Source organism: Psittacula echo, assembly GCF_963264785.1.
Source record: "Psittacula echo genome assembly, chromosome: 5".
Classification (NCBI taxonomy): Eukaryota; Metazoa; Chordata; class Aves; order Psittaciformes; family Psittacidae; genus Psittacula; species Psittacula echo.
In genome coordinates, this window is record NC_137739.1 from 40,715,369 (window position 1) to 40,728,568 (window position 13,200).

At 50.9% G+C, this 13,200-nt stretch overlaps 1 protein-coding gene across 1 annotated transcript; it reads left to right on the forward strand.

The window, feature by feature from the left end:
* The first annotated feature begins 7,833 nt into the window (after positions 1-7,833).
* On the forward strand, positions 7,834-11,260 carry ZFP36L1 (ZFP36 ring finger protein like 1). The gene is made up of 2 exons (XM_080617922.1): positions 7,834-8,019; positions 8,800-11,260. The coding sequence occupies exons 1-2, from the start codon at positions 7,963-7,965 to the stop codon at positions 9,748-9,750; spliced, it is 1,008 nt and encodes a 335-aa protein (XP_080474048.1). The 5' UTR covers positions 7,834-7,962; the 3' UTR covers positions 9,751-11,260.
* Positions 11,261-13,200: the final 1,940 nt, after the last annotated feature.

Genomic DNA, 13,200 nt, shown 5'->3' on the forward strand with positions numbered 1-13,200 from the left:
GTCCTCTGTTTTTTGCCACTTTTCCCTGAGATAACACTGGAATAATGTGTGTAAAGAGATGCATCCAGAAGCAGGACACGGAGCAGGAGGCTCAGAAGTAGAGGGGCTGGGGCGCCACCAAGATCAAGGCAGCCAGTGGGGCTGGTGCAATGCCTGAGCTAAGTGCCAGGTCCCACACATTTGGATCCAGATCTCAGATTACCAGGAGCTTCCCAGTCTACCTGTGAAATGCTTCAAAGGGTGCTGAGAGTGTCTGCAAAGGGTGGTGGGAGCAACAGTGCCTGCTGAAGCTGGCAGAGAGCCTCCTGTGCTGCTGGGGCAGGCTGCAGCGGGAATTTTACCACTGACTCCCAGAGGAGCAGAGCTAGGCAAGTGCACAAAGCCTTCCCAATCCAAGTTCACATGTATGAATTTACTATATCTAACGCCTCCCTGAAATCCAAACAGACTCAATTACCTTCTCTTTCCGTAATGAATCAGTAATTATATTGAAGAACACTATTATTTGTTTGGCATGACCTATATAAACCCTGCTTGGGGAGTGCATATTTGGTGCAGTGCCAGTGCTCTGTGCCCTGTGTATTATTGCCTTATAAACACAACCATTGTTTGAATTTCAGATCAAAACAAAATGAGCCACATCGCTTGTCAGTTATTAGATATCTTTTTCCCAAATGCTCACCCAGACCATACTACAATAACAGTAATTATTATTACATACTTCCTTATTATATGTTTGTGCCGAGGTAGCACATTTGCCTTTTTCCCACACGTTAGTAGCTTCTTCTGACTCTTATGATTCACTCCTGCTTATTTCCCAATGTCCATGAGCTCTTTTTGTGTTCCTGGCTGCATTTCATCAAGATCTGCATACTGGTGTAGGCACCCACAGTGCTGTACTGCACCAATCTGCGAAGGGTTGCAACCGGCACAGGGGCTTCGCTCCTCGAGGGAACATACAAACACAAGAAAGACATGGACCCTGCCCCAGGTGCTTTATAAATATTTAACCTAGTCTGATAATGTGATAAGGACTGATAATGTGATTTGGACAGACTAAAACCCAGCCTTGCTTGGGGAGGCTTGGAAGCAGACCCTCTGAGAGAAACTGCGGGGGACAGGCCCCAAGCCAGGGCACGGTAGTGCTGCTGCCACAGCCACTGCCACAGCTGGGGGTAGGACTCACCTTCATAACTTGGGACATGTAAAGTTTAGTTGTCAGATCCTCAAGTTGCTGATCTACCCTTACAGTCACAGAAGAGAAGCTGTGCTTGGCTGCAGAGTGAGTCAGCCCTTCTCAAGATAAATGTGCAAGATAGGTGAGATGAATCACACACTGGAGGTGCCTATTTGTCTCTATTGACTATGCAAGAAGCCTGTCCAACTAAATAGGTTTAGACACCTAACTTTTAGGCACCTAAAATCAGGTGAGAGGAATCCCACCCTCATTGTTCTTCATTCTTCATTAGCACCCTGACAAAGGAGGCAGTGGGAGAGGCTTCCTGGAAATGCCCTCCCAGATTTGGACCTGGCCAAACCCCTCCATCCTCTGTGCATGGGAATCTGCAAAGCCTCGCCTTCGTTCCTCCCCACGCAGCTCCTACGGGCATGGGGCGCTCCAGCCATGCCCAGCTGGCAGAGATGAAAGTGTGTTCCCTGCTGTGGTCTGAATGAGACAACGGTCTTGTGGGAAAAGATATAATAGTGGAACTGAAGTTGAACTGAAGTCTGTATCATAATGTATTCGGGGGGGGGAGGGGGCAGCGAGAAGAAAAATAATAAAAAGAAAAGAAGACTTGACCTTGGCTTCTTGCCTGGTGCTAAAAGTACGTTTTGATGGAATGGCATAGGCGGAAAAGCAAGCTGTCTCCCCAGTGCAAATATCTCATGGAGATGTAAGATGTGTGGAGTGCAACCCGTGTGTTTGGAAATGGTATTTTTTTACAGAGGGTTATAGCCAGGCCTGTCAGAGGTGAGCTGCCATCAGCACAGCAAGCAGCACCTTCTCACACCAGCACTGCCTCTCTTGTCAGACAAATGGCATGACCTGAGAGGCTCCCAAGTAGTTTTAGATGTTCTCTTTAAAACAAAACAAAACAAAGAAAAGAAAAGAAAGGTGAAAGCATTTTAGTTGTAGCACATTCTTTCAGAGCTAAAAATCATGGAAACATTCCACTGGTTGACGTCCGAAGAATAAATAAGCAGCCAGGGCTGCTCTGGCTGGGAACTTGCAGAGGCCAACAGAAATCACTGCTGTATTATCACCCTCCTGTGTACAGGCCTGGGAGCATGGAAGTAAGATTTGAAAAAAAAAGTGGTGTTTGTGCTGAGATCTGTTCCTTGCCATGTTCCCAGTCACTTCTGTGTCATGCACTAACCCCGTATCGATGCAAGGTCATTTGCTGTTTTGATGTGCAGCTTGCTTGCTTTTTTTTTTTTTTTTCTGGAAACTGCCAATAGTCTCTAAAGACTTCCCTTAAACTGGATGACAATTTATTTAGATGAGAGATACTAGACTTCTCTCTGCCCTGGCAGGCACAGAGGCCTGTGCAGATCAGGCCAGGTTAAAGGTACCTATCTGAAGCTCTACTCTTGCTGTACACCATCATCAGCCCCTGAGTTTGGGCCCAGCAGGAATGCTGGGGACCTTGGGACCACCATGTGCCTGGCTGTGATCTGGAGAAAGAGGGTGCCAGCACCCAGCTGTGCCGGCTGTCCCATGCAGGTGGGCTTCCTGTGGAGAGAGGGACAGGGTACTGCTCTGGGGACCCACAGCAGGATGGCACACTGGTCTCCGTAGCAGCTGCTGCATGGCTCTCCTCTGCCAGGGGTGCACAATCTCCTGCTCCATCCCTCACCTTGCTGTAGCCAGGCTGGGGTGCTTTCTTGGCTCCCATTGCTGCACCAGCAGGATAGAAATCCCTTCTCCAGCTTCACGCAGTTGTGGTGCGCTCAGGGAGGAGAGACCAGACGAGATTTGCTCCTTGCCCTAAAGGGTTTGCAATTTCACTGAGAACAGCCAAACCCTGGTAAGAAGAGTGAGGTTTCTCTGCAGGAGACAGTGAGCAGCAGGAAGCTCTGTGGTGCTGTGAGAGAGGGCTGCTGGGCTTTCCACAGCCATGCAGCAGCCAGTCCTGGTGATGCTGTTTTCCTCCAGCCCCTTGAACCTATTATTTCCTGCGCTGGCTTGTGTCTCAGCTCAGCTCCCACCACCAACACAGGCTGCACATGTCTGGGTGCAGGTGGATGGACCCTGGGATGTGGCTGGGCCAGCCACCTGACAAACACTAAACACTAGCATGGGCTTGCTGTCCTGTTGTGTGGAAATAGATTAATTGCATTAGTATTTCCACTGGAAATTAGAACTTGGATCCATTAAGTTCAGACAATTTCCTTATCCTGCGTCTGCTGAAAGGATACCTCTGCTTTTTCCACTGCAGTATCTTGTCTGTGCCACCAGTGCCAAATTTGTGGCAGTCTAGTCACGTCCATGTGACACTTTCAGAAGAGGCCACATACTACCCCTACCTCCTGTCTCCTTCTCCCCTCAGTTTCCCCAGAGGTATCCCCACATCTAAGAAACAGAAAACCCTCTTTATGAACAACTACATCAGATCCCAAACCACATTACTAATTAGTAACAATGTCCCATAATTTAGATCACCTTGGATGGTCTTTAGATCGTTCACAGGTGCAAAGTCAGGAAGATTAAGGGCTTATAATATTTGTCTGGCAGCATAACTACCAATTCCAGCAAAAATAATGGAGCTAGCTTCTTGGGTTTCCTGCCACCACAAAGTACACACATGCACACACTCTCTATTTTATGAATGTTTACATACCCGAGCTGCCAGGAATCTTACTCCCGTTGCTTCCCACCACCTTAACACACTTTCCTGTATCTCTGCGAGTCTGTTTCCTCACCAAGCAGCCGGTAATATCCCTTTCGCTGGGGAGCATGCAGAGGCCGGGCTTCCTCCGGTGCCAGAAAAGCCTGGCAGAGGGCGCACCTACAAGCTGTGGTTTCCATCCCGAGCCATTCACACCTCCCAGTGGCTACCCAGAGATGTTCCATGGCCGGAGAGCAAGGCCTAAATAAAAGGCAGGATTAAAAAATTAGGGACAGGCGCGGAATGGCCACACTGACATCCGCCTACCACCCCTGAAAGGCCACAGCGTCTGAGGAGGTGCCTGGGTCGGAGGAAACTTCTGCACCCGCTTGTGGAGACGAGCAGAAAGGCATTTCCACACCTCCACCTCCAGGGGCACAGCCAACAAAAATAGCACTGGACCCAAAGGATATAAATAGAATAGCGGCTGCAGAAAGCTTCGACTCACTTTACACTGCCACCAGAAATAAAGGCAGGAGGTTTGTCCTTCCTCCAGCCCCAGCCCCGCTACATCAGAATACCACTGCAGAAAAGGCAGGTCTATTTATCTGAAGATTCCCATGGGACCAGGGCAGCGAAATGCCTAACTCATCCTAAACTCACAGGAGAAAATGTTGCTCGCAGCAAAAGCACTTCCCTTTCCTAACTTGAAACTTTGGGAATTGGGTGGTAGGAGGGGGAACAAACCAAACCACCACCCTCCACCTTATTTTCAACAACTGAGGCTTTTTTGCTCTTGTGTCTTGTTTGGTAACTCTGACACAAGCACACCTGCAGGGTTCCTATTGCTGAACCGCTCCAGTCCAGGTGAAGACAAGTGGAGGTGTCTTAAGATAGCAATCTCCTTCTGTTGCTATGGGAGCTGTAACATCACCAAATATATTTGTGGCAGAGCTGGCACTTGGGTTCAGTTTATACCTGCTTCTCAAAGTAACCTCTTATTACCCTGACAGGGAGTCAAACTGCAGCCACCCCACGAGACTGCTCTCCAGCCTTTAGCAAAAGCCAGTGGGTGAACCCGTGCCCAGTGGATAAGGGATGAGATGGTGCTGATTTGTACTTCCCATCACTGACCTCCTCCTGCCTGGCCCAAACAATCTGATGTTGCACAGCTAAATCCAAACCAAATTTGTGAGGTGCACCTCCAAGCCCATCAGGGTTAGATGGAGTATAAAGCACAAAAGTAGACCCCTAACTACGTAAAAATAACTGAACTGGGTCAAATCAAAGGTCTGTTGTGGCCTTTCTCTTATCTCCAAGAGCAGCTAACGCTTAAGAGTTAAAAATAGGGGAATGAGTGATACTTTTGCTGTGTGTTGTCCAGCAACGTGCTGGGGAGGTCTGCCTTTGCCTTTAGTAAACCTCCAGGGACTTTTCCTCCATAAATTTGTTGAATTGCTTTTTTGACCCTGTTTATACTTTTGACCTCCACAGCATTATGTGCCAATGAGCCCACAGTTTTATATACACACAACTGGAAAAAATACTCCTTTGCACCTCCTGCCTTTATCATTTCATTTGCTGCCCCCTGGTTCTCACTGTTTTCTGGCCATTCCAGCCCTCTTTTGGGAAAGTGGTTCTTAATTCCTCTGTTAAATGTGTGCACAGGTCTGATAAAGGATCTTACCCCCTGTATTTTGACACAAGTTTAGCATCTGCTTGCATTGGAACCAGGGAACAAGAATGCTTCAGAAGCTGCTCCTGCACTGAGGACAGATTTAGGAAGGGCTTGGAAAGCCCCAGACATTTATTCTAGTTGTAGTATCCCAACTGAAATGTGCTGGGCCTGGACAGATTGACCCACACGAGAAAGCTAATGAGCACAGCACTGCATTCATTCACGTTTTCAGTAATCTTCTGTAATAATTGACTTTCATTTTATTCATTTACGTATCTTTGTTCGGTTGCATCTTTCAAAGTGTTGGCATGTCTCTGGCGGAAGGTGCAAGGCTCCAGTTTTTTCATTCCTCTTCTCAGTGTGAATTCATGCCCACACAAATTCCCACTCTGGCCCGGAGGGCTCTGACTTTTAGCCACGAGGTGGGGTGAGTAGCTAAATTCCTGATCTGAGCATGTGCGCAGCCAATGCAAAGCAGACCACCATGGAGTCGGGGTTTGCCAAGCTAAATCACTGGAAGAAAATTCCTTCTCTGCTTCAGCTTTCGCTGCTTGATCCGTGGAAATGCGCAACCTTAAACCCCAAGTTTCCAAAACAAAGCACACGGGAAAGCAAATAATGCAAAAGTAGTGGGGGCTGTCCCGCAGAGAGCCCTCCGCTCAGCGTTGCACCTTGATTAGCCAATGGAGAGGTACCGGGTTGAGAACAAGGCTGGAAGCGACTAAGGAGAGAAATAGTTATCTCAGCTGGCTTTCTCGGTAACTCTTGGAAAGTCCCTGAAATGACGTTTCTAACCTAACAATTAAAATGGGTTTAATTATAGAGAGGCTCAGAGCCCTGGGAACAAGCACCATCTACAGAATGAGTAAACAACTGCAGAAAATAATAGGCTGGTCTCCCTCCTGGTTACTTCTGGCCAAAGCAAGGAAAATAAAAGAAGAAACTAGAAAGAGAAGGAAATTCGAGGAACCTGACTGCTGTCCTTAAGTAAATAATAACAATATATATATATATATAAAAAAAAAAAGTCAGAAATCTGGAATAGCTGGAGCCTGTGGGCGTTCCTCTTGGCTGATTATTTTGGCTGTTCTTGAAGACCGAAGGAGAGGAAAAAGATCAGCCGCCAGCTCAAAGTCCAGGTCCTGCGATTCTAAAGCAAACAGAAGAGGAAGTGGATCATTTGTTTGAAGTTTTCAGAGCGATGGCCGCTCGGGCCGGCATTGCGCTTCCCAAGGCAGGGGGCTCTTTCCTGCCGGCCAACCCGGGCGTGGGGCAGGCGGAGCAGTATGTGGTGCCGGGCAGCGGCAGGGCCCCCCCCCCAAGCTGTCTGTGCGGGGAGGGAGAGGGCCGGGATGCCATTGCTCGGCCCTGGGTGAAGCACTCACTGAAGTTATGGTTAGGGCGAGAGTTGCTCGGCTGGGCGGGTTTGGGGGAAGCGGGTTTCACGCTGAGGCACCCTAGCACCGAGAAACCTCTTGAGCGCTTTTTTAATGTTTTAACTTATTTTTACACAGAAACTGCCGCCATGCTCCCTGCTCCTCCCCGCCGTATCGATATACGCATGAATCATACTTTGCCTACTAAATCTGGAACAGATTACTTGCTCGGAGACGTTATTTTGTTTCTTTTCTCTCAGTTTTACAATTCTGAGTTCTGGGGGATGGAAGAGAACTATGGGGGGGAGAAAAAGACAGAACTCCTCAGACACCCTTTTGAAGTGCAAACCCGTATTTTAACCATTTAAACTAACGTGGACGGGAGCTATTTCCCCTCGCAGCGCTCCCAGCTTCCAATAAAAACTAGAAAGAGGAGTAGCCCCCCCCCCCCCCCCCCAGGAGGTGTCCGTGTGTATCCACACAAAGCCAGCCCCCAGCAACTCCAGCCTCATTCCAAGCGGACAGACCCCGGCGGAACCCCCTCCCCCGCCAACCGCCGTCGGGCCGTTAGGTACTTGCGGGGGCTCACGCATACCGGGCAAGCGCGAGCCCCCCCCGCGCGCCGGCCCCCGCCTTACACGCGCACACAACGGCCTCTTCTTGAGGAGAGAGGGGAGCACGGCGGCGGCGGGGCGGGTTTTCCCCCGCTTCTGGCCTTCCCCCCCGTCCTTTTTTTTCTTCCTCTTTCCCCTCTCCTTCCCTCCCCCCTCCTTCCTCACGAAAGTTTCTCCGCCCCGCCCGCCCGGGTGATTCAGTCGCGGTGTCAATCACCCTGCCCTTCTCCCCCCTCCTCCCCTTTCCTCCCGTCGCCGGCTCCTCCTCCCGGGGGTAAGTCCGAAACTTTATAAGTTGAGCTTTTTGCCGAGCCCGCTGGAAGCGGTGGCGGCGGCGGGCTGGGAGCGGCGGCGGGGGGAGGCAGGCTGCGCGCCGGGCGCCCCAGGCTCTGCCTTACCCACGCCGCGACTCCTCGTGTCCGTGTGCCGCGGCCGCACCCGCGTCCCCCCCTCGCTCTCCGAAGATGTCCACAGCTCTGGTGTCGCCCACCATCTTCGACCTGAGCGAAGTTTTATGCAAGGTAAGCGCGCCGTCGGGTGCGGCTCCGGCGCTCTTCGCCGCCTTTCAGGTTCGAGTTTGGGTTTTCCTACCCCACCCCTGTTTGTTAGCCGGTACCGAGCTCGGCGTAGAGCGGGGGCCGAGGAACGGGGCGCGAATCTCCCATTGCTGCTGCCCGCCCTTCCCTCATCGGTCCCGCCGGCGGGGGGGAGGGCGGGGGGCACCGCCCCGCGCTCCTGGCGGACTCAGTCGCGAGGCCGGGTTGTTCCCTTGCCCATGGGACCGTCGCGCTGCAACACGCCCAGGCGGGCGGGCTCGCTCACCGCGAGGTTCTGCCGCCCCTGTCCGGCCACGCCGCAAGGCGAGCGCGGCGGCGGGGGCTGGGCGGGAGCCGCGGCCGCACTGCGCGGGGGGGGGGTGGGGTGGTGTTGCTGGGGAGGGCGCCAGCGCTGCGCGCTGCCTTTCCCGCTCACCCCCGTCCCCTGGGAGGCTCTCCCAGAAAAGAGCTCCGGCCTCGGAGTTTTCTTGCATGCAGCCAGCGGCTCCCCCGCGTCTGGCGCTTGGCTCGCTTCCTTACTTAGCTCTGCCAGGGCTTCGCGGGGGGACGGGGCAGGGCGGCCCGCGGCTCTCGGGGGCAACGGCGAGGGGGCTGGATGTTGGTGAGGAGGGCTGCCCTGCTTGCCCCGTCGGCCAGACCCGGGGACCAACGGGGCGCCGTTCCGTGCCGCTGGAGACCTTCGGGGCTGCGTGGGGACGCCAGAGGAGGCGGTGACAGTGACCGGCCCTTGCTTTCTCCCCGCAGAGCAACAAGATGTTGAATTACAGCCCCTCGAGTGTCAGCGGGTGCCTGCTGGACAGGAAGGCGGTGGGCACCCCGGCCGGCGGGGGCTTCCCTAGGAGGCACTCTGTCACCCTGCCCAACTCCAAGTTCCACCAGAACCAGCTCCTTACCAGCCTGAAAGGGGAGCCGGCTCCCATGCTGGGCCCCCGGGAAAGCCGCTTCCGGGACCGCTCGTTCTCCGAGGGCGGCGAGCGCCTGCTGCAGCAGAAGCAGCCGGGGGGACAGGTCAACTCCAGCCGCTACAAGACGGAGCTGTGCCGCCCCTTCGAGGAGAACGGCGCCTGCAAGTACGGCGACAAGTGCCAGTTCGCCCACGGCATCCACGAGCTGCGGAGCCTCACCCGCCACCCCAAGTACAAGACGGAGCTCTGCCGCACTTTCCACACCATCGGCTTCTGCCCCTACGGGCCGCGCTGCCACTTCATTCACAACGCGGAGGAGCGCCGCGCAGTGGCGGGGAGCCGGGAGCCCGCCGTCACCGACAGACCCCGCCTGCAGCACAGCTTCAGCTTCGCCGGCTTCCCCAGCACTGCTGCCAGCGGGCTGCTGGACAGCCCCACTTCCATCACCCCGCCGCCCATGCTGAGCGCCGACGACCTGCTGGGCTCCCCCACCCTGCCTGACTGCGCCAGCAATCCGTTCACCTTCTCCAGCCAGGAGCTGGTCAGTCTCTTTGCCCCCAGCATGGGGGTGCAGGTGCCCAGCGGGAACTCCCCCACCACCTTCTTGTTCAGGCCCATGTCCGAGTCCCCCAACATGTTTGACTCGCCGCCCAGTCCTCAGGACTCCCTCTCTGACCAGGAGGGCTATCTGAGCAGCTCCAGCAGCAGCCACAGCGGCTCAGATTCCCCTATCCTGGACACCTCAAGACGTCTTCCCATCTTCAGCAGACTCTCCATCTCTGATGACTAATCTGGGGTTTCCTCTTGCTCCCCCCCCACCCCCCCACCTCTATTACAATGTTAAGCTGAACTTGTCCCACCCCATCCCCAGTAGTCTGAGCTGGATGTTAACATGTCCACCTGCCTGCTGTAGACCCACTGGCTTAAACCTTAAGTGCCAAATTACGATGAAAAGCAATAACGTTTACAAAATTAGTGCCTTTTAACACTTTTCACTGTGACTATTACCTCTCCAGCTGCAGAGGGCACCAGCAGCTCTGTGCACTTCCAGATGTGCAGGAAATGTCCGCATCCAGCTCCCTCCACTGGCCATGTACTGCATAACCCTCTCCCAGTCCCTTCCTGACTGGCCAGTTTCCGCTAGGCTGCAGGCATGTGGGCAAGTGTTAACATCCAGTCTTCTTTCTCCCCTCCCCTTAAAGACTAGTCTTGCCTGGATCCGCTGAGGTCTGCGGGAAGAAAAAGCTGAGAACGGACAAAGATTGTAACAAGAGTGGGACTTCGACTGGGAGGAAGAAAACAAAACAACAGCAAAAAAGAAAAACCAGATGGACTATGAGAGACTTGATTTTGGTGCTAAAAAGTTCCCCGTGTATTCATGTGACATCTTAAAACAAATACAGAAATAGAGGGGGTGGGGCCAACAGAAGTCATTCCACACACACAAAAGTTCGTGTAAACAAAGTTCCAGTAGACATAGCTTTAATGGTTTTGCTCTAGAGTACTTTAGACCTATCTTAGAGCACTCACGCCAAGCTTTCTATTTTTTTTTTTTTCTGGGTTTTTAATTTTGTATAACTTCAGAAATTGGAGAGCAGATTTTGCTTGTCACTGCACAACAATATAAAAAAGCTTATTTAACTTATCAAAACGTATTTATTGCCGAAACCTATGCTTTTTTTGTTAATTTTGTTCATATTTATCGGGATGATGAATCCATAGAATATATTCTTTTATGTTTAAATTATGATCTTCCATATTAATCTTAAGATTGTGAAGTGTCTTTTTCCTTTTTTTCCCCCCACAGTTTTAATATATTATACTACAATGACATTTTTTGTAACTTTACACTTTTTTGGTTATTTTATTTTAAAAAATGAAAAATTAATTTAAAAAAATGCAAAAACTGTGTTTGGATTATTTATTTTAGAATTTCCTCCCTTTTTTGTTTTTGTGTTGGACTGCAAATTGAGTTAATGTGCTTCTTTGCCTTTCTTCTCCTCCTCCTCTTCCCCTCCCCTGGGCCTTAACTACCTAGGGCTTTAGAATGTACATACCTGAGCTCTGTTGTGAGACAGTGTGGAAAGAGGACCTTTGTCTTCCTCTTTCTGTATAGATTCTTTAAGGATAAAAGCCTTTGGCTCAAAGTGCCTATCTGAAGACATTCCAAATACAGTTTGTCTTTGCATTTCTGTATTCCAAGTTTGGAGTTTTCCTTGCCAAGGTGAATGGGACTGACACAAAGAGAATGAATGTAATTCACCCCCCCACCCCCCATTACTGTTCACTACATTGCTTTTTCCTCCTCTTTGTGTGAGTTTATTTAAAAGAGAATCTCTTTTGTAATGACTGTTTGCAGTTTAAATCAATAAACCCCAAGTTTTTTCAAGAAACTGACAGTGGAGCTGGTTTTCCTTGCAAAGATTGAGGGGTTGGTTTATAGACAGCCACTCAAATGCAGATAGTTCCCTCCTCTTGACCTAGAAGTGGCCACCCTGTGCTCAGGCATCCCTCCATCATTCCTCATGGATTCAATGGGTCAGCCATACAAACCTGTGGATGTAGAGATCAGTGGCAGCAAATAACCAGTGTGACCTATCTCAGTGGTCCCTCACCCTCTGTCTCTCAGGGAGTCCTCCCATCTTGAGTCCTTCAGTCTGTTCTCTAAACTTCCTGATCAGTGTATCTTAAACCTTAGATTGGCTTTTGTTCCTCTTGTAGCTTATGTTCCCTATGCAGCTCCTTCTCCCTCATGGGAAGCCTATGCATATTTTGAGCAAGGCTAAAGTGGGATGTTGAAGTGGCATGGATTTCCTAAGTCTCAGGCCTGGCTTGTTACTGGTACTACTCCCTTTTGGCACAGAGTGGTGTTTTGTGTGGGAGAGGAACATGGACCCTCAGAGAAGTCTTCACCCTGGTATCACATTGAAGCCTGCATGCCCCTTTAAGTATCAGTTGGCAACCCCAGAAACTTATGAACCCAGTGGTTTTATTCAGGAATACTTCTTTGTGAGCGCTGGTCATGGTGTAAATCTTGTGTTTCCACCTTTGAGCTCTCTGGAGCAAGCTTGGCACTCCATCTGAAACTGTACCAGCTCTCTCTCAAATCTGGGCTGGAATATTGTTGCTGAACCACCAATCTTTCATCTGTCTTGACATGCCTCGCTGTTCAGAAGAAATGTTTCCTAATTCATGTTGGAAAAGTTCCTGACAAACAAAAGCTGTAGGATACCTCAAGGCTTACACCAGTGTACCTTTCCTGGTGTTGGCTTTGTGTAACGTGCTTGCTTGTGTGGTCTGGCAATAAAGGTGAGCTAGGTGGAGGAAAGATGGTGGAAGAGGAGTGTTGCTGGTAGCAGCTGGTTCCTATGAACAGTGCAGAAGCTGTGTGGGGAGTTTGCCTGGGCGATGCTGATGTAACTAACATGCAGTGCAGTCAGTGCTGATGCCTGAGAGAGGAGCCTTGGGCACAGCCCCAGTGCTGCTCAACTGGCCTCCAGAAACCTGCTGACCGCAGTCTTGCCTCTGGGTGTAAAGGTGATGGGGCCCACATGAGAGATGGGCTCCTTCCTGGAAGACCTCCTGTGCCCAGGTGCAGCAAGTACCCAGGCCTGCCTGCTTGCCAACTGCTGGAAGCCATGCCATCAGCCACTGAAGAGCAAGGTATATCTGATCTGGAGAGGATCCCAAGTCTATCTCAAGGTATGCACATGGGGCTTGAAACTGCTCACCTCCTCTCTGGACTTTCTGTGCAGCTCTTCAAGCAAATAGTCTGGCCAGTTAATAATTGATGAACAAAATAGCTGTATTGGTTGCATGGTGCTATTGGTATGACAAACTACCAGGAAGCTGTGGTAAAAGTAGGTCTTCTTTCCTGCTAGTTCTGCACTTCCCTCGTCCTAGTGCACTGGTTCTGGGAAGCCAGCACTATTTTTCTCCTGTGAATTTCTTAATGATAAATGCTGTATCACTTGGTGTTTTGCTTTTTGAAACTAGCCTTGAGCTAGGTCGCACAGGGCATAGAGAAGAGCAGAATAGGCCGCATCAGAAGTTACTTTCTGTTACAGTTCGTGAGAGAGAGTGAGACAAGAGCCTCCAGCAATGCAGGGACTTCCCTGATTTGATACCATTAGCATTCATCGTGACTTGAGTGTATGGCAGCAGCTAGTCTAAAGGGACTTTCACTTCCTTGGGTTTACCATGGGTGAGTTGTCCATGCTGTTTCTTGTAGGGTTAGCAT

What these genes read in the sequence shown, in the direction of transcription:
- ZFP36L1 (XM_080617922.1), top strand. Translation starts at nt 7,963, where the DNA reads ATGTCCACAGCTCTGGTGTCGCCCACCATCTTCGACCTGAGCGAAGTT. An exon ending in TGAGCGAAGTTTTATGCAAG is followed by an intron (nt 8,020 to 8,799) that starts GTAAGCGCGCCG and finishes TTCTCCCCGCAG; the next exon opens with AGCAACAAGATGTTGAATTA.